This window comes from Gopherus flavomarginatus, chromosome 11, assembly GCF_025201925.1.
Source record: "Gopherus flavomarginatus isolate rGopFla2 chromosome 11, rGopFla2.mat.asm, whole genome shotgun sequence".
In the NCBI taxonomy this organism is placed as follows: Eukaryota; Metazoa; Chordata; order Testudines; family Testudinidae; genus Gopherus; species Gopherus flavomarginatus.
The window spans coordinates 3,031,968-3,053,582 of record NC_066627.1 but is presented as its reverse complement, the minus strand read 5'-3'; the positions used below and the strand labels follow the sequence as shown (position 1 = coordinate 3,053,582).

The 21,615-nt window shown below is 52.9% G+C and overlaps 1 gene segment (V, D, J or C); it reads right to left on the bottom strand.

Moving 5' to 3' along the window:
- LOC127031857 (immunoglobulin delta heavy chain-like) overlaps positions 1-9,309 on the bottom strand; it is a 413,673-nt gene extending 404,364 nt beyond the window's left edge. Inside the window, 1 exon segment of the C gene segment in view lies at positions 9,233-9,309. Coding sequence covers positions 9,233-9,278 — 46 coding nt within the window.
- Between the last annotated feature and the right edge of the window lie 12,306 nt (positions 9,310-21,615).

The window sequence follows — 21,615 nt, the reverse complement described above, 5'->3', positions numbered from 1 at the left end:
CTGCTGTGTAGCGCTGGAGTATCGCCTCTGTTCGCGGCATCCAGTACATATACGGAGACTGTAAAAAAAAAAAAGCTGAACGGGCTCCATGGTTGCCGTGCTATGGCATCTGCCAGGGCCATCCAGGGGAAAAGGGAGCAAAATGATTGTCTGCAGTTGCTTTCCCAGAGGAAGGAATGACTGACGACATTTACCCAGAACCACCCGCGACAATGATTTTTGCCCCATCAGCCACTGGGCTCTCAACCCAGAATTCTAAGGGGTGGGGGAGACTGCGGGAACTATGGGATAGCTACGGAATAGCTACCCACAGTGCAACGCTCCGGAAGTCGACATTAGCCTCGGACCATGGACGCACACGGCCAAATTAATGTGCTTAGTGTGGCTGCGTACACTCGACTTTACACAATGTTTTATAAAACCGGTTTATGTAAAATTGGAATTATTCCATAGTGTAGACGTACCCTGAGGCTCCCAGAGTTTGTACTGAAATAGGAATCCCCTGGGGCAGGCGCTCGGTACACGGTGATGTCCCCTCAAGGACAGGTGTCCCCTTTACATCTGGAGAGACCCTGCGCTCAGCTCAGTACATGGACAAGTGATGGCTGGCTGAGGGTAGGAAGATGGGTCCAGAGGACAGTTGCCGGAACCTGGACTCAGGAGAACCCCTAGGCAAGGCATTTCCATCCAGATTTCATCCAGAGACTATAAACTACCAGTGAGACCTCCAGCTAGGCTGGGCCTTATGCTGGGTAGGAGAGACACAGCCCCCTTCATCCCTTAGGGTGTGACCCACAGGCTGGGGCAGTCAATGGGTTTCTCTCCATTGGAACCGTGGCTACTGCAGACTGTGCTCAGCAAATGGAATAAATACAAAGCACGTACAGACTCTGCCAATAGAAATGGAGCTCCTGGGAACATCTGAGGGAGAAGGAATCACAGCTGCTGAGGGAACGTGTCACGGAGTCCCCAGGCGATGCTCTGGAACTGCTCCCCACCAAGCCAGGCAGGACTTTGGGGAGCCTCCTCTCCATTGGAGCAGACTTGTTCAGGGCAAGAAGCTCACACGTCTTCACCTCCTGGGTCTCTCCTTGGAGCATTCAGCATCCTCTGCCCCTCCGTGCGCTTCCCACAGCGAGTCCGCCTCAGTGGGGTCCTGGGGAAGGCACCAGGTCCTGCACCCCCACTTCGCAGTCAGACGTGACTCTCAGCCAGCCAGTAAAACAGAGGTTTATTTAATGACAGGAACAGGGTCTAAAACAGAGCTTGTAGATACAGCGAACCGGACCCCTCGGCCGGGTCCATTCTGGGGCAGTGAGCCAGACCCTCCCACGTCTGCACTTCACTCTCCTACCCAGCCAGCTCCAGACTAACAACCCCTTCCAGCCCCTCCTCTCTGCTCAGCTCGTTTCCCGGGCCAGGAGGTCACCTGATCTCTTTGTCTCCAACACATTCAGCTGGCACCTTTTCAGAGGAGGGGCCCAGGCCATCAGTTGCTAGGAGACAGAGTGCCAGGCATTTAGGTGCACTGGGCCTTTGCTCTGCCAGATACTTAAGAACTGCCATGGGGACACTGAGGCACCAACACAGTATTCAGAGAAAACATTAAGAACGTTCCCAGTTCATCACATCTCTCCCCCCTTCGAGACCGAACTGAGCGAGGTCACTTCAGCCAGTGACCTGGGGAAGTTCGAACCCACCAATGTTCCCATGGATGCCCCAGCATCTCTCCCATTCCTCGGTGTGAGTTACACCAGGACAGTCCAGTCTCACGCCCTCCCTTAGGTCGGGTGTGCTTGATGGCACTTGCAGGCCGCATGTGGGAAGGTTTATGCAGCCCACACCCTTTGCCACCCCAGTACCCCTGGGGTTCAAGCTGGTATTGGGTCTTTTCCCAGCACTCTAGTCTGTGATTCGGGCTCTCTTGGTTAAGAGCCCCCATCTTGGCCTTGGCCAGCTCTGGCCTTGGGCAGCCGCCTCCCACTTTGTGGCCCAGACACAACACCTCTGCCATCCCCAACTTACACTTTCCAGCTTTTACCGTCAGTCCCACCTCCTTGAGGCAGCCCAGCCCCCTCTTCACCTGGGACACCTGTTCCTCCCAGGTCTGGCTAAAGATGCACATGTTATCAGTGTCTGCCAGGGCCAAGTTCTCCATCCCCCTCAGCTTGTCTAGAATCTCCCCAGGCCTAGGCATGAGGTCGGCATCGGACGCTGTGATGGCTTTAAGCTTCTGATAGCCCCCATAAAACCAGATCATCCTGTCTGCCTTGGGGATCAGCCCCACGGGTGAGGCCCATGGGCTGTAAAACGGCTGGATCCCATCTAAAGCCAGCATGTCCCTGACCTCTCTCTCCAGGTTCTGGGCTGCTTTCCCAGTGACTCTGAATGGGGAACACCTGATGGGGAGATTGGCTCCCACCTCAGGGAAGAGATCCCCCAGGGGGTCTTCCCCCTTCTCCATCCAATCCTCCCCCTTCAGGTTCAGGGGTCCCCTCACTCTCCTCCCATCCAGCAGCTCAAATGGGAAGAACCCTGTGGATTCCTGGGGCACCACCAGCTGCCTCCTGATTCCCCCCAGTTCTACTTCCCCTTGGGGAGCCCATTCCCGGTACAGGAATCCCTTCTCCTGCAGGACTCTGTCCCTGCACCCTTCCCCAAGGGGGTTTGCAGCGCTGTGGCCAGCAAGTTTCCTCAGCTTCTCCAAGGAGGGATTCCTCTGCAGCTCGGCCTGGGATTCAGCAGCTGGGGCAGGGAGTGGGACCTGTTCCCTCTCGCTGGCTGGGCCTGGGATCACAGCCCCCCTGAGCCCTGTCCCTGGTAGCTCCCTCCCTGCTGTATAATCACTTCCCAGCAGCACGTCTGGACCAGGCAAACCTGTTTGGCAGCTGACCTGCCCTGCCTGGGTGTCCCCCCACTCAGCTGGGGTCTGAGCTCCCCCCGTGCTCAACGCTGCCCTTGCTGTCCCAGTGGGGCCAGGCAGCGAGCTCTCTGCTCTGGTCACAGCATCAGAGCCAGCATGAGCCCCCTCTCCGGTGTGCAGGGGGGCGGGGAGCATCTCTCCCTCCCACTCAGCCCCAGGGGGCTGGTTACAGGTAGGCAGGTATCCTGAGCCCAGCAGCCCCTCCCCCCTGCCAGCCAGGTCATTTGCATTTTCACTGACTATTTCCATCCTAGCCAATTGGTTCCCTGGATTTGAATTCAAACCCTCAGCCGTTACAGGAGCGGGGCCTGGATCCTGTCCCAAGGGGAGACAGTCACCCCCCAACAGGGCCTCCGAGTCGATATCTTGGAGAACCCCAACTACCAGCCAGCCCGACCCCTCCTGGGTCTGCACAGGGATCTGGGCCATAGGCAGGGTGAGGGGCTTCACCCCAGGGAACTTCACCCAGGTCCCACAGTCCCTCAGCATCTGGGGCTGCACCACCACAGTTCTCTCTGTCCCAGGGTCTCGCCCCCGGAAGGCGTGTTTCCCCACTGACTCCTGGGTAGCGCCCTATGTCTCTCTGATCCACCATCACCAGTCCACGCTGCTGCTGCTTCTCATGCAGCTTTTCCTCGGGCTCTTGCTCTCTCTCACGGTCCTCTCTCTCTCTCAGGCTCTGCTCCCATCCCATCCGTCTCCAATCTCCTGATGGGGAACCCAATCGTGAAGACCCTCGTCTGATTGGGGACCAGACTCCCGGGGATGCCTGGCTGATGCTCCAGCTGCTCCCAGATCCTATTGTAGCCCCATCTGGGTCAGGAATCTGCTTCTCAGAGTGGTCCTCCTCCTCCAACTGCACGATTAAGTGTGCCTTGGTGAACGTCCCCATGCGTAACCCTCTCTTTGCGCACAGGATTACAATGTCCTTCTTAAGGAGATGGTGATAGGCCATCACTTCACCGTTCCCAAGTGGCTCTGGACTCACAGGCCTGTGTGCTCTTGGCTCCCCCATGGTTTCCAGGAAGAACCCCTGGTATGCCAGCCCTTCTTGTGATCACCACCTCTTTGCCAGGGTCGAGCTGCAGACTCCTCCACCCCTGGGACTGCTCCTGCAATCCCCAGGGGAACCCTGCTACTGCAAAATCCTTCTCTCTACCAGGGTCGAGCGGCAAGCTCCTCCGCCCCTGAGACTGCTCGCTGCAGTCCTCAGGGGATCCCATTACTCCAACAGTCTTTCTCGCTGGTCACACACTCCCAGAGGTTAACCGCCCCCTGAAACCGTCCCTCTCTGAGCCTTCAGCACGCCTGGTCCTTATTATCCCTCCTTTGTTTTACTGCTCCCCAGTCACTTACTGCAAGCAGCGCCATTCACGGGGTGCAGTACGTCCCGCCGCTGCCACCAGTTGTCAAGGAGTCACCGGGCGATGCTCTGGAACTGCTCCCCACCAAGCCAAACAGGACTTTGGGGAGCCTCCTCTCCCTTGGAGCAGACTTGTTCAGGGCAAGAAGCTCACACGTCTTCACCTCCTGGGTCTCTCCTTGGAGCATTCAGCATCCTCTGCCCCTCCGTGCGCTTCCCACAGCGAGCCCGCCTCAGTGGGGTCCTGGGGAAGCCACCGGGTCCTGCACCCCCACTTTGCAGTCAGACGTGACTCTCAGCCAGCCCGTAACACAGAGGTTTATTCGATGACAGGAACAGGGTCTAAAACAGAGCTTGTAGGTACAGAGAACCGGACCCCTCGGCCATTCTGGGGCAGTGAGCCAGATCCCCCCACGTCTGCACTTCACTCCTTGTCCCCAGCCAGCTCCAGACTAACAACTCCTCCCAGCCCCTCCTCTCTCCTCAGCCCCTTTCCCGGGCCAGGAGGTCACCTGATCTCTTTGTCTCCAACACCTTCAGTTGGCACCTTTGCAGGGGAGGGGCCCAGGCCATCAGTTGCTAGGAGACAGAGTGTCAGGCATTTAGGTGCACTGGCCCTTTGCTCTGCCAGATACTTAAGAACTGCCATGGGGACACTGAGGCACCAACACAGTATTCAGAGAAAACATTAAGAACATTCCGAGTTCATCACAGAGCGAAAGGCTGGTTTCAGGCACCAGAGACTGAGAAACAGCTGTAGTTAAAAGGGAGCAACTGGGCATGGAGAGAAGATGCCTCTTCTGGGGTGTCTCAGCTTGAGAGCTGGGGCTGCAGCAGCCTTGGAAGGAAACACACAATAGAGGAGAATGGAACAGATTTGTCTGTAGGCACCAACATCTGGAGTGAGACAGGGCCAATGTCTTGTTCCCTTCAGGCAACAATGGAAATGGTAAATTACAGCACCAGAAGCAGCAGAGAGTCCTGTGACAGCTTATAGAGTAACAGACGTGTTGGAGCATGAGCTTTCGTGGGTGAATACCCACTTCGTTGGATGCGTGTCTCTTTGCTGCTTTTACAGATCCAGACTAACACGGCTACCCGTCTGACACTTTACAGCACCAGAAAGGCCCGAACCTCCGTGTTGAATCCTCTTTCCCTAAGGCCGTGTCTGCACTACAGAGTTAAGTTGAGGCAAGTTAGGCTGATGATCATACGCCGCTCCCTGTGTCGGCAGAGCAGCTCCACAGTTGGTTCTGTAGCACTGACAGAGAGAGCAGCGCACTATGGGTAGCTATCCCACTGTGCAGATCACCCCCTGCTGCTGCTGGGGACTGTGGGGAGAGGGAATGGATCGCAGTGCACCATGGGTAGCTATCCCACTGTGCAACTCACCCCCTGCTGCTCCTGGGGACTGTGGGGAGAGGGAATGGATCGCAGTGCACCATGGGTAGCTATCCCACTGTGCAACTCACCCCTTGCTGCTCCTGGGGACTGTGGGGAGAGGGAATGGATCGCAGTGCACCATGGGTAGCTATCCCACTGCAGCTCACCCCCTGCTGCTGCTGGGGACTGTGGGAAGAGGGAATGGATTGCAGTGCATCATGAGTGCGGGCTCAGAGCTTTTTGTCTCCCGTCACTCCATGGGCTTCTATGTTTTGTGCCGTATTTCAACAACCCCTGTAAACTGGGCACCCGCCATCTCTGCCTGAAATCCTGGCTGCAGCCCTGCTCTGCAGTCCGGGGATAATGTAGAACTCATAAATGAAATTGTTTTTAATTTATTAATGTAATTTCTGTTCACCATCCACACTGCACTTGCCTACACTGTAACTTCTGTTCCATATTGTAATTCAAACCCCATTTTAAAACACTCACTCCATTTTGTAAAAGCTTCCTCCAACCTTCATTTTTGCAAACCCTGCTGTAATCTTATTAGTTTAGTTTAGATGTGTGAATGAGGTATATATGGGTGATGGAATCAACCTCCAGCCCCAGCCTGTCCTGATGAGATAAAGTTCGAATACCAACGGCTGAAGACCTAGACAACAGCCGTAAACAAAGTAAGAAGCATCCACCCTAAAAAGAAAAGGACAACAGAAGGAAGATCAAAGCCAGGTTCAAGGCTGAAAGTCACACCTGCAATTGATGGGTGATCAATCCAAACCCAGAGGCAGCATGACACAGCAAGACCTATAGACTTTGAATCCAAACTAAAAGCCTATAAAAAGAAGGGTGAGATGAGAGACTCTGGGTAACATTCTGCTGCCAACATGGAAGGATATCAGTGCCTGCCCAACAGAGATCCAGCTTGTCCTTGTGCCCAGCTTTCCTGGCCAGTCAGCCGCCACAAGCTATGAAACCAAGCTACAAAATCAAGCTATGAACTTAAGCTATCTTCAGGCAGGGCCGGTGCAAGGAAGTTTCGCGCCCTAGGCGAAACTTCCACCTTGTGCCCCCCTAGCCCTGCAGCAGCTCCCCGCCCCCCCCGCACTGAAGTGTGCCACCTGCCCCCTTGGCAGCTCCCCGTGGCAGCTCCCCACCTCCTGGCCTGAGGAGCCCTGCGGTACCTCCCCACCCCAGCTCACCTCTGCTCCGCATCCTCTCCAAGCAGGACTGCACAGTGGAACCCCTGGGCTGGCTGCTACCAGCAGCGGTGTGCTGACCCAGGGAACCTCCCTGGGTTGCCAGCGGCGCGCCAGGGCAACCCAGACGATTCCGGGGGCCTGGGGTCTTCAGCGGTGGGGGGCCTCCGCTTTGGCGGTAATTCTGCGGGGGGGGAGCCCTTCTGCTCCGGGACCTGCCACCGAAGTGCCCCAGAGACCCACTGCAGGGCCCCTCCACCGCCGAATTGCCGCCGAAGCGGGACCAGTTGCCGAAGTGCAGCTGGGTCTTCAGTGGTAATTCTGTGGCAGAGAGCCCCTGCCGTGGGTCTCCGGAGCACTTCGGCGACTGATCCCAGAGCGGAAGGACCCCCCCCCCCCACCGAATTACTGCCGAAGACCGGGCTGCATGTCGGCAGAGGGTCCCGCTTCAGCGGTAATTCACCGGCGGGGGGTCCTTCCACCCCAGAGCGGAAGGACCCCCCGCCAGCGAGGACTGGGAGCAGAAGAAGCTCTAGGGGCCTGGGCCCCGTGAGAGCTTTCCGGAGCTCCCGGAGCGAGTGAAGGACCCTGCTCCAGGGGCCTCAAAAAATTCTCGTGGGGGCCCCTGTGGGGCCTGGGGCAAATTGCCCCTCTTGCCCCCATCTCTGGGCGGCCCTGCTGGTGTGCTGACCCAGAGGAAGCCCTGGGCTGCCGGCAACAGCTCCCTGACTGGGGGGACCCCCTGTGCTGCCGGCTGCCGCGGCGGCACCCTGACCCAGGCAACACCCTGGGCTGCCGGCTACCGCAGCAGCGCCCTGACCCGGGGGACCCCCTGGGCTGCGGGCTGCCGTGGCGGCGCCCTGACCCGGGGGACCCCAGGGGCTGCCGGCTGCTGCAGCGGCGCCCTGACCCAGGGGCCACCCTTGGCTGCCGGCTCCCGCCGGCAGCTCAGACTCCCTCTCTGTCCCAGCAGCAGAGGCTGCTCAACCATTTAAAAAAAAATTTGAGGGCGCTTTTTGGCGGCCCCAAATCTCGGCGCCCTAGGCAACCGCCTAGTCTGCCTAAATGGTTGCACCGGCCCTGTCTTCAGGACTGGTAACTATGCAGCAGCTGCAGAACATCTGATGTGTGTGTGAATGTGTGTGTGTATAGGTATTAGGTATAATGTGTGTGTGTGTGTGTGTGTGTAAATGTGTGTGTATAGGTATTAGGTATAATGTGTGTGTATAAGAATTAAGATATTAGTTATTAGTCATAAATCAAATTGTTATCATAATAAATGTGGTATCTTTGTCTTGCCCCCGAAAAGATCCTGTGTAGTTTTGTCTGTACAACATTATGGGCTATGAACACAGGGGGCTAATCACGCAGTATTTCATGAGCTGCGAATGTGAACAGGAATGATTGTATTGGCCTCCCCCACCCCCTCCACTCTCTGTCCCTAGCACAGCAACACGTGGGAGCAGAACTGCGGGGGAACTGGTGCGTGGCCACACGGGGGAAATACAGCATCTCTAGGCGCTTCCTGCTGAGGAACCGCTTTGGGGGTGGAGGGTGTGAGAGGAAACCCGCTGCCCTCTGCTGGGCAGAATGAGACTCACACACACAGGCAAACAGACAGACACAGGAGTCCTGAGTTATTTCTGTGTAACTGTGTTGCCATGAATCTTTCTCTGCCTGTTACTATAATACATGTAATGTAACAAATGTCACATTTCTCAGTAGCTTTGCAAAGCTTCTTGTAGCAGCGGAAAGGAAAATGGTGTCCAGAGAAACTGGGTGGCAGCTGGAGGCATTTGAAAAGCTATCTATTAGTGTGCAGGTTGTTCACATTCGGTCAACTGCGTGTGTCTTTATCCCTGAGGGGCTCAGCTCTCCCCGCTTCCCGGCCTCACTCGGCTGCTTAGAACCAGCTTCCCCTTTTTGTGCCAGTCCCGCTCTGCTCTGAGTCACTGTGTCTCTGGCGCAGTAATAGGTGCCGGTGTCTGCAGCTGTCAGCGAGCGGAGCTGCAGGGAGAACTGGTTCTTGGCGGTGTCTGCAGAGATGGTGATTCGGCTCTGGAGAGACGGGGTGTAGCCTGTCTGCCCGCTACTATATGGGTACACATACCCCATCCACTCCAGCCCTTTCCCGGGGGGCTGCCGGATCCAGTTCCAAGCGTAGCTGTCGTCAGTGATGGAGATACCCGAGACAGTGCAGCTCAGGGTGAGGGTCTCTCCGGGCTTCACCATTCCCAGGCCGGACTGGACCAGCCGCACCTGAGAGAGGACACCTGGAGAAAGGAAACAAAGTGAGGAAAGCATTACCACCGAACAAATCTGTGGTTCTGCCCCTAATTCCCCCGCTGCCCCATAGACACTTACAGGTGGGGACGGAGACCAGGGAAAGGAAAAGCCACAGAGATTTCATTCTCGATTTCGTGCAATGAGGGAAACTCTCCAGTAGGCAGGACCGGGCAGTACTGTGTCTGGGGAGAGACTGAAGCTCCTAGAACCAGGGGTTTGTATTTAAACAACAACCCCCCTCGAGAGGGATTTGCATGCCGGTTGCACCCAGAGGATATAAGGTGACAGGGAGACGTCTAGGTAAGGAGTATTGTCTGGTGGAGTCAACAGAAACACGGCTGCAGCGCGTCTGGGCTGGGATGGAGAGGTCATTAAACTGTTCATCTTTCCATGTCTGCTGTGCCCTTACATTATCTTATTTCTGTTTCACATGATTCCTGTGGCCCTTCGGATTATGCCAACTGATATTTTCACTGAATTTGTGTATCACAACAGAATTTTGGGACAGTTTATTGTGGGACATTAGATAGATGTTGCTCTGGTAGGGCATGTGGTAGAGAGAAATTACCTAAAGTCTGTTTTGTTTAATACAACATTGTATGTATTGTGTTCATATTCTATTCACTTTGGGTGTGTCTATAAGAGAGAGAGAGAGAGAGAGAGAGAGAAGATTTTTGGTTTTGGTATCTGTTGCTCATATTCAATTTAATCTATGTGTGTGTGTGTGTGTGTGTGTGTGTGCGCGCGCGCGCGCATGCGTGCAGGAGTATCACTGTGTAAGACCTTGTGTTCATGTGAGTGTGTGTGTGTCACAGCCAGGATCCAATGCTCCATCTAAAACTGGTCTCACTGCACTGCATAGAATCCTCTGCCCCCCTGTTTTGGTATTTAGATAATTAAATCATGTTAAAAATCTGGTCCTAAGGAGGAATCAGACACATCACAGAATGGTGTAAGGTTCTCCCCATGAGAACATAAGAACAGCCACATTGGGTCAGACCAAAGGTCCATCAAGCCCAGTGTCCTGTCTGTGGACAGTGGCCAATGCCAGGTACTTCAAAGGGAATGAACAGAGCAGGCGACCACTGAGTGATCCATCTCCCATTGTCCAGACCCAGCTTCTAGCAGTCAGAGCATGGGGTCGCATCCCTGCCCACCATGGCTAGTAGCCATTGATAGACCTGTCCTCCATGAACTTATATTTCTTTCTTGAACTTTGTTAGAGTTTTGGCCTTCACAGCATCCCTTGGCAATGAATTCAACAGGCTGATTGTGCAAGTTGTGAGAACAAGTGCTTCATAAGAACATAAGAATGGCCATATCGTGTCATACCAAAGATCCACCTGATTCTAGCCCAAGCAGAATTATAAATCCGGGCTAAAATCTTCATTGAGAGTGAGGTGAACCTGAAACCTGATGTGTCAGTTCAGAGGTTGGAGTAAAGATTGTGGGGCTGGTTTGAGGTTATTTCACGAAGTGATTCCTCACATACACCCCTGACTCCCTGCCTCAAAATCAGCCATCTCTAACTCTGCACTTAAACACCTCTGAGCCCCTTCAAAGTCACACAAACCCTCTTACCAATTATCAGAGGGGTAGCCATGTTAGTCTGGATCTATAAAAGCAGCAAAGAGTCCTGTGGCACCTTATAGACTAACAGAGGTTTTGGAGCATGAGCTTTCGTGGGTGAATACCCACTTCATCAGATGCATGTCGTGGAAATTTGCCAATATGCCAATATTTTTATGGCCGACCTGGAACAAGGCTTCCTCAGCTCTCATCCACTCACGCCCCTTCTTTACCTACGCTACATTGATGACATCTTCATCATCTGGACCCATGGGAAGGAGTCTCTGGAAAAATTCCACCATGATTTCAACAACTTCCACCCCACCATCACCCTCAGCCTGGACCAATCTACACGGGAGGTCCACTTCCTAGACACCACAGTGCAAATAAGTGATGGTCACGTTACCACCACCCTATACCGAAAACCTACCGACCGCTATGCCTACCTTCATGCCTCCAGCTTCCATCCTGGGCACATCACACTATCCATTGTCTACAGCCAAGCACTGAGGTACAACCGCATCTGCTCTAACCCCTCAGACAGAGACCAACACCTACAAAATCTCCACCAAGCATTCTCAAAACTACAATACCCGCACGAGGAAATAAGGAAACAGATCAACAGAGCCAGACGTGTACCCAGAAGCCTCCTACTGCAAGACAAACCCAAGAAAGAAACCAACAGGACTCCACTGGCCATCACATACAGCCCCCAGCTAAAACCTCTCCAACGCATCATCAGGGACCTACAACCCATCCTGGACAATGATCCCACACTTTCACAGGCCTTGGGTGGCAGGCCAGTCCTCGCCCACAGGCAACCTGCCAACCTGAAACATATTCTCACCAGTAACTGCACACCGCACCATAGTAACTCTAGCTCAGGAACCAATCCATGCAACAAACCTCGATGCCAACTCTGCCCACATATCTACACCAGCCACGCCATCACAGGACCTAACCAGATCAGCCACACCATCACCGGTTCATTCACCTGCATGTCCACCAATGTAATATACGCCATCATATGCCAGGAATGCCCCTCTGCTATGTACATCGGCCAAACTGGACAGTCGCTATGGAAAAGGATAAACGGACACAAATCAGATATTAGGAATGGCAATATACAAAAACCTGTAGGAGAACACTTCAACCTCCCTGGCCACACTATAGCAGACCTTAAGGTGGCCATCCTGCAGCAAAAAAACTTCAGGTCCAGACTTCAAAGAGAAACTGCTGAGCTTCAGTTCATCTTCAGATTTGACACCATCAGCTCAGGATTCAACAAAGACTGTGAATGGCTTGCCAATTACAGAACCAGTTTCTCCTCCCTTGGTTTTCACACCTCAACTGCTAGAACAAGGCCTCATCCTCCCTGATTGAACTACCTCATTATCTCTAGCTTACCTGCATATATATACCTGCCCCTGGAAATTTCCACTACATGCATCTGACGAAGTGGGTATTCACCCACGAAAGCTCATGCTCCAAAACGTCTGTTAGTCTATAAGGTGCACAGGACTCTTTGCTCCTCTTACCAATGTGTTGCTATGGAAAAGAGGAGGCCAAAACTCTCCAGAAATTCATTTCCTTGTCCTTGGAAATATAAGGGTGAGTTTTCAAAAGGTTCCTAGGGGATCTGTGCTCCAAGTTCCCTGTGACCCCTGAATCTACCTACTTACAAATATATTCACTGATGTCCCCGGTCTCTTACATTGCATATTGCCTTTCCAGCAGGGAATGTGCATTGTTTTCCAGAAAGAGGAGTAGTCTCTCTCTCTTCGGTTTTATAAGTATTATTTTCCCAGCAATGAAAACACCCTTCATCCCACTGCCCAGGGACAGACCCACATGTGTCTCTCCAATCCTCTTATTCCTCTCCTTGAAATGGCTCAGCTGGAACCACAGACACTAACAACATCCCAGCCATTGCTGATTGAGAGTTAGGCATTGACAATTCTAGACAGCAAATAAAGAACCCATAGAGATGAGTGTGATACACGTCCCTGCTCTGAGTGACACTGATAGACAGGGGGTGTACGGGGATAGATAGATAGATAGATAGATAGATAGATAGATAGATAGATAGATAGATAGATAGAGGGGGTGGATGGAGATAGATAGATAGATAGATAGATAGATAGATAGATAGATAGATAGATAGATTGAGGGGGTGGATGGGGATAGATAGATAGATAGAGGGGGTGGCTGGGGATAGATAGAGAGAGGGGGTGGCTGGGGATGGATAGATAGATAGAGGGGGTGGATGGGGTAGATAGATAGAGGGGGTGGATAAGGATAGATAGATAGATAGATAGAGGTGATGGCTGGGGATGGATAGATAGATAGAGGGGGTGGTTGAGGATAGACAGATAGAGGGGGTGGATGGGGATAGATAGATAGATAGAGGGGGTGGATGGGGATAGCTAGATAGATGGGGTGGGTGGGGGTAGATAAATAGAGGGGGTGGATGCGGATAGAGAGACAGACAGACACACAGCAGGCACTCTGGAGAGGGGTGATGGGTCCCTGGTGAACACGGGAGAATGCTAATGAAAATTGTGAGGCATTAAATGCCCTGCATGTCTGCATGGAAACCATATCCCCTTTTCTACCAGTCCCCGCTGTGCTCTGTGTCACTGTGAGTGTGTCCGGGCGCAGTAACACGAGCTGGTGTCTGTAGCTGTCAGGGAGCGGAGCTGCAGAGAGACTTGGTTCTTGGAGGACTCCTCAGAGATGGCTAGACGGCCCAGGAGAGATGGGGTAGAGCTTGTCCCCCCGTTGCTATACGCTAACATAGGGGGTTCATACACATATCGCACCTGCTCCAGCCCTGTCCCGGGGGGCTGTCGGTGCCAGCGCCAGCCGTAACTACTGTCAGTGATGGAGAACCCAAGACAGTGCAGATCAGCGTGAGGGTCTCTCCAGGCTTCGCCGCTCCTGGGAAACTCCCCAGCGGGCAGGACCGGGCAGTTCTGTGTCTGGCGAGATACTGAGGCTCCTAAAACCAGGCGTTTGTATTTCACCAGGACCCCCCCGCGGCAGGGGTTTGCATGCCGGTTTCAATCAGGGGGATGGAGATGAAAGGAGCAGGACGGGCTCTGGTTGGATGGAGATGTGCCTGCATTTGACGCTGCGAGAGGCAGAATCCAGCTCTCTGCACCTTCCCCCGGGGAATGTCGGTGAGACAGGGCAGCGCTCTGAGGGCCTCACCCAGAGACCATGGCTGCCTTCAGTGCCAGGGGGCTCGAAGCTGGCCCCAAATGCTTCTCTCACGTAGTGAAACCCGGCATGGGAGTGAACCCGGGTATAAAGCAGAGTGGGAGCCCCTCTCCCCCGGCTCGCTGGATATTTCCCCTCCCAGCACAAAAGGAGACACTGGAATTGCAGGGGCTGAACTAACTAGAGTCCAGCTGTCTTTGTCCACGGTCAGTGACAGAAGCTTCAGGGGATGATGCCGGGTGCCCCCCTAGTGGGATATTGTGGAATATCCAGCTCAGAGGGGAAGTTTCTTCCTAAACCCCTGAGTTTCCGGTCGGTTCGCTCTCCAAGGAAGCCTTTGAACTGACTGACTCATGGAAAGTATCAAAAAAGTCTTTAGTTTACCCCAACGTCATCTACATGGACAGAATTTCTATTGGTGTGTCCCTGTGGGTACCATCCTGTATGGCTGGGGAAGATGGTGGGCGATATGGGAACATGGAAAAGGAGGTTTCTAAGGGTATGTCTACATTGTGAAGCTGTTGACAAAACTTTTGTCTTTCAGGGGTACCTTAAAAAGCCCCCCCCACCTCCCACGAAAGACAAAAGTTGTGCGATGCAAGTGGCAGTGTGAAAGCAGCTTTGACGGCAGCAGCGCTCTCCTGCCGACAAAGCTGATGCTGCTCACAGTGGACGGAAGTATTTTGTCAGCAAAAGTGCTGACAAAGTACCCACAAAGAGTGTCGTTAAGCAAGAGTGTAGACAAGAGTGTCGCTAAACAAGAGTGTAGACTAGTTTGAATGGCCCAGATTTGAAAAGGAATTGTACATTTAATGTGTATTCCCTTTGGTAATTGTTAATAAATAGAGCAGGGGTCGACAACCTTTGGCACGCCACTCGCCAGGGTAAGCCCCCTGGAGGGCTGGGCCGGTTTGTTTACCTGCCCTGTCTGCACGTTCGGCTGATCGCGGCTCCCACTGGCTGTGGTTTGCAGCCCCAGACCAATGGAGGCTGTGGGAAGCAGCGTGGGCTGAGGGATGTGCTGGCTGAGGCTTCCTGCAGCCCCCATTGGCCTGGAGTGGTGAACCAGCCAGTGGGAGCCGTGATCCACGAACCTGTGGGCACTCCAGGTAAAAAAACTGGCCTGCCCCAACAGAGGGCTTACCCTGGGGAGCCATGTGCCAAAGGCTGTGGATCCCAGAAACAGAGGATCAGGATATTAGGGAGTAAGGCTCTTTCACTGGTAAAAGGTTCTGCACACCGGCAGAAGTAGTATACACCTGGAGCCCTACCTTTTGAGAAAGGGTGTGGGTGCTTAAATTGACCAGGTTAGTTACACTCTGAGCCCTACGAATTAGGTATGGGTAGCCTTGAGCCCTATGAATTGGGTAAGGGAAGGTGCTTTTCGCCTGGAGGCCTACCAGCTGGGAAAAGGTGGCATGCCCTAATGTATGCAGGTAACACGGTAGGTTCCTGTTTAAATACAAAACCCAGATTTTAGGAGCCTCAGTCTCTCCACAGACACAGAACTGCCCGGTCCATCCTGCCCACTGGGGAGTTTCCCTGCATGAAAACAAGAATGAAATCTCTGTGCTTTTCCTTTCCCTGTTCTCTGCCCCCACCTGTGAGGTGTCACCTCTCATGTGCAGCTGGTCGAGTCCAGCCCCGGCGTGGTGAAGCCCAGAGAGACCTTCATGCTGACCTGTGTAGTCTCCAGGTTCCCTGTTAGCAGCAGTGGCTACAACTGGGACTGGATCCAGCAGCCCCACAGGAAAGGGCTGGAGTGGATGGGATATGTGTATCCTCATTTTGGCCTTCACAGCATGCCTTGGCAACGAATTCCACGGGCTCATTATGCAAGTTGTGAGAACAAGTGCTTCAGGATAGCCATTCATGGTCCGATCCTCCATGAACTTATCTAGTTCTTTTCTGAACCCTGTTCTAGCCTGGGCCTTCACAACATCCTCTGGCAAAGAGTTCCACAGGTTGCCTGGTGGGGAAAGAGCTGCAACTTCAAGGTAAGTGTCAAGGTATCTTTCCCACTTTGAACTTTAGCATCCAGAAAGTCGGGACCTGCATGTACCCTTCTAAGCTTAATTTCCTATCTTAGATCTGATAGCGCTGCCACCAACCAGAAATTCCAGTGTCTGGTACACTCCCTGTCCCCTAAAACCTTCCCTGGGGAACCCAAGACCCAAACCTCTTGGGTCTTAAAACAGAGAGAAATAAACCATTCCCCCTCCTTCCCCCTCCCAGACTTTCCCATCCCTGGGTTATCCTGAGAGATACACTGATCCAAACTCCTGGGATCTAAAACAGAGAGAAATTAACCTTCCCCCCCCCTCCTTTCCCCGCCACCAATCCCTGGTGAGTTCAGACCCAATCCCCTTGGGTCTTAAACAAGGGAAAAAATCAATCAGGTTCTTAAAAAGAAAGCTTTTAATTAAAGAAAGAAAAAAGTAAAAATTATCTCTGTAAAATCAAGATGGAAAATGTTTACAGGGTCTTCAGCTTATATAGACTAGAGGGACTCCCTCCCCCTTAGCCTAAGATACAAGTTACAGCAAACAGAGGTGAAAATTCTTCCAGCAAAATACACATTCACAAGTTAAGAAAACAAACATAAGACTACTGTGCCTTTTCTAGCTCGTACTTACTATTTTGAACAAGAGAGACTGTTTCAGAAAGATTGGAGACACCAGGTTGCACGTCTGGCCCCTCTCAGTCCCAAGAGCGAACAACGAACAAAACAAACAGCACAAACAAAGACTTCCCTCCACCGAGATTTGAAAGTATCTTGTCCCCCGATTGGTCCTTTGGTCAGGTGTCAGCCAGGTTTACTGAGCTTCTTAACCCTTTACAAGTAAAAGAGACATTAACTCTTAACTATCTATTTATGACAGTAAGAAAGGCTGATTTTAGACAGGTGTCTGACAAACAGCCTTAACTGAAGGGGAGGCAACTGGGCATCAGGAGAATGTTAGGCCTGAATAAGAATGTAGCACAAAGCCACTTATGCCAACCTGAACAAACTTAGGCTAACAGAGGTTTCTGGGTAATTCATAAGTGGAAAACACCCAGGAGTTGCCTGTCTCTCACAGAGTTAGGCAGCCATAAGATAAGAAAGGAACGGCATTCCTGGCATAGTACTAGATGTACTGTGTTAGGAACAACTCGTTTGAAGAACGATCCCAGACTTCCAGACTCTCTGGGCAAAACTCCCTGTTTCTGATCTATGTTTATTCCTAATTGCTACATTCCTAATTGTTAGTGATTGTTAAATTATTATTAATCAAGTAGATCATTTAATCTTGTAAGACATGAGAATGCATGTATGGTAGAAGTTTCTAGTTTCTAATTGATAAAGAAGGAGGGGTTGGTTGCTTAATTAATTAATCAATCAGTGATGTGATGGAACTGTCTATATAAGCCTAGGTTATTTTGTAAGGAGTAAGCTGGTTCTCTTTGGAGATGAGCTTGCTCTCTTTGTCGTTGTGCACCCTTCAATAAAGAGCATTTGATGGAACCTTGCTGGTGTTGCCTGTCTCTCGCGGTCAGACAACGAACCTTGCCGTTTGGGGTACCAGAGTCCCCAACAAGAAGATACAGTTTTGATCTGTGTGAGAATGAGGGCTCTATGTGTGTGCATATGGCTGTGTCTCTGTGTGTGTTTGTCACTTTCCTGCTATGGGGTGGAAGGAATCCTTCTCCATGTCTCTCTTTACAGGAAACAAGGTTGAATAAACCCATTTTATTCCTTTTGCCTCCTGTAAATATCCCCGGTGCCTCAGCCAGTACAGGGGAAGTTGCTGTCCGAGGGGGGCCCTGAATGGGTGTGAGGAAATTCTCCTTTTTGTAGGAATGCTCTTCTCTGTGTCACTGTGTGCCTGCCTGGCGCAGTAATAGGTGCCGGTGTCTGCAGCCGTCAGTGAGCGAAGCTGCAGGGAGAACTGGTTCTTGGCAGTGTCTACAGAGATGGTGGTTCGGCCTTGGAGAGACGGGGCGTAGCCTGTGCTCCCGTCATATGGATACACCCATCCCATCCACTCCAGCCCTGTCCCTGGAGGCTACCGGACCCAGTGCCAGGCGGTATCGCTGCTAATGGAGGTCCCAGAGACAGCGCAGGTCAGTGTGAGGGTGTCTCCGGGTTTCACAGCTCCTGGGCCGGACTGGACCAGCTGGGTAGCGGACAGGACACCTAAGGGAATTAGAGTTAAATCGTAACTACCCTTTCCAAAGGCTCGGCCGGAGCGTTGGGCAGTGCGAGGCAAATCCCGGCCCCGCTACTTCTGCCCGAGCGCGGCGAGTCCAGCGGCCCCACTCCGGCGGCTGGAGCGCGGCGCCTCCCGGTCCCGCTCCCCCGGCAGGAGCGAGGCAAGTCCAATGGCCCCGCTCCTCTGCCCCGAGCGCGACGAGTCCCGGCCTCGCTACCCCGGCCGGAGCGCCGCCCGGTGAGTATAAGCCCCCGAAGTGGCCCCGCACTCGCTAAAGCCGCCCTGCCGTGATCATTTCCCCACCTGCCCTAGACACTCACAGGGCGAGACGGGCAGCAAACACAGAGCAGATAACAAAGGTTTCATCTTCCAGTAGGAGACTCAAGAGAAGGAAATGCAGTTCTCTGGCAGCCAAGAGCGGGTGAGAAGCCAGGGTTTGCCGTTGTATGTGGGAACCCGGAGCTGAGATTTGCATTAACATCACACCCTCCACCACCCCGCTGGAATAGAAGTCCATTTAAAGTCCGATCTCTAGCTACTGCTGTTCAGTCAGTTTCTAATTAGTGTCCACTTTGCCCCTTCCTTCCTGTGCCCCTATATTGGCACCCATAACAATACATTTTGAGTTCATGTTTGTGATTTTAAAGTTGTCGATTCTTTCCAGAGACCACAGGGCGCTCCATTTTGCACGGATGACTGTCTTTTCTCCCATTCCTCTACGCAGATTTACAAGTCCTTTCCCTCCTGCTGATACCCTGAAAACCTGCAAAGCACAGGAGAGGCCCCAAGGGAAGCGTGTTTCCCACACAGGCGGCTGTAGAATTAACTCTCTGCCCCTCCGGGCTTTCATCGCCTTGTATTGGGGTCAGTCGAATTCCGCTCTGCTTGGGCACAGCGCACCCGCCTGGTGAGACCCAAAGCTGCAGCTGCTGCTTCCTACGAAAAGTCTCATTCAGCGCTGCCCGTCAGCGGGAATGAGAAGCCTGGTGGGAAGGGGAAGTTCCTGATCATCACCCTAGAGGCTCAGGCTCAACTTCTAGCCATGAGCGCCAGAGTCCTCTCAGCGAAGAGCGCCGATTTCCCTGCCTGTCCCCGCCCCTTCTTTCCTCCCAGAGCAGCCGTAGCTCCCTGGCCCAGCCCTGCTGCAGCAATAGCATTTTCCTGTTATTAATTTTACTAAAGACATCACAGGCCGCAGCCAAGATCATGCCCCATGGTACTGGGCGCTGTGCAGACTCACAGTCAGAGAACGCTCCTGCTCCCTGATCCAAGTGCAGAAATCCCTATTTGTATAGAAGGGGACCTGAGGCAGAGATGAAGTAAATTCCCCTGAGGCTCAGGGGGCCTCAGGCAGAGATGAGAACTGAACCCAAATCTTCTTAAACCGAGACCAGCACCGTCCTTCCTCTCGCGAGAAACTGAAATTTGGGGACTGATTTTTCAGAGGCCTTGGACACCGGCAGCTTCCCCTGACCTCAGCTGGAGTGTGCTTGGGGGCATCTGCAATTTCCACTGCATGTCCTAAATGTGGTTTCTGGTGAGTCTGGGAGTCTCACTCTGGGATTCCAGTTCGAGACACGATGAACCTGATTCCCAAGGGTGACATCCGCTCACAGCTCCAGCTGAGGTCAAAGTGTTGAGCATCTTCCAGAGATAAGGCCCACAGTGTCTTGGGATAAGTGTCCAAAATATGACATAGGGTGCACATTTCAGCGCTGCAGCACCAGGAAACGGAGCGTATGAAATTCCTTGGTGGGAGTGTCTGGGAGGGGGTGGGATGCAGGGCAGAATTGGAGGTGGCAATGCCCTGTCTGTATCGTCCCCTAGGGCACAAACTAAGTGTTAACACTGGTTGACTATTTAGAAACCGGCTTCCCCTTTTTGTGCCAGGCCCTGCTCTGCTCTGTGTCATCATGTATTGAGCACAGTAATAGGTGCTGGTGTCTGCAGCTGTCAGCAAGCCCAGCTGGAGATAAAGTTCATCCTTCGAGGTGTCCCTGGTCATGGTGACAAGAGGTTTGAAAACCGAGTTATACTCTGTGGTCCCTCCTGCTGCAGAGCTCTGGATAATCCCCATCCACTCCAGCCCTTTCCCAGCGGGCTGCCAGGCCCAGCTCCAATAGTAGCTGCTGATGGAGACACCAGAGATTTTACAGGTGATACTGAGGGTCTCTCCGGGATTCACCACTCCCGAGTCGGACTGGACCAGCTGCGCCTGAGAGAGGACACCTGGGGAAAGGGAAACAAAGGGAGGAATGAATTAATCTCAGCACAAATCTGCAGATCGGTCCTCGATTCCCACCCACCTCACTGCACCCCACCGCCTCATCCCACAGACCGTACAGGTGGGGGTGGAGAACAGGGGAAGGAAAAGCAACAGTGATTTCATTCTCATTTTCATGCAATGTGGGAGACTCCGGGCAGTTCTGTGTCTGGGGAGAGACTGGGGCTCCTGCAATCAGGGGTTTGTATTTAAACACAAGCAGGGATTTGCATGTTGGTTCCCCTGGGTGGGTATAAGATGACAGGGGTGAGTGCTCAGTACATGGTGATGTCCCCTTCACACCCAGAGAGACCGTTACTGAGCTCAGCGCACACGTAATGACAGGAGGTGATGCAATAGGGAGCGGGGTGGATTGACCTGGGAATGTCTTTAGTTTTACTGGAACTGACTGCATGGGGGATGGGAGAGCAGGGAGTGACTTTAGGTGAGGGACAGTACCTGAGCCTGTAACCTGAGCTAGGAAGGGGGTGGGGCGAGTTCACACCTTTGCCCAGGACAAAGGGAGAGGGGGACAGACTCTGCTGAAGGGGGTTTTAGTTTTGGTTTTGGGCTGGCTGGGAAGAGGCATGAATCCCAAGCCTGGGGTCTAAACTCCTTGCCCCCCAGAGGGACCTGACTGAGGGGTGCTGGTTGTACCGACAAGCCCTGCTTGGGACTGTGTTCCTGTCGTGTAATAAACCCTCTGTTTTACTGACTGGCTGAGAGTCACGGTGAATCGTAGGAAGTTGGGGGTGCAGGGCCTGGACTCCCCCACACTCCGTGACACAGGAGGTGGCTGTGAGAGGGTAGGAAGCAGAGTCCTTAAGACAGGGCCCTGGACTGGGACCCAGGAGAACTTGCTGGCTGGGTGGTCTGACCGTTTCATTCAGGTGGGATAAACTAATTGGAAGGCCTGTGTATCTCGGCAGTGCTGTCTGGTGAATGGGGAGTTACACACCCTTTCATGTCTTAGGGTGTCATCCAAAGCCCACTGACAGAAACCAGTGTGTTTCCATGGATTCTTATTCCCTTCCCCCAGCTGCACTTCTGTTTGTGGGTGTCTGGGGGAAGCAATCAACAGAGTCTTTTGTTCTCTGATATTCCACAGTGATTTGTCTGGCACCTATGGGCCTACGCTGCGCATATAAAATAAATATAAACAATGTCCATGTATTGTCCACAGGAATGAATCTCACCTGCAAATGTCTGATGGG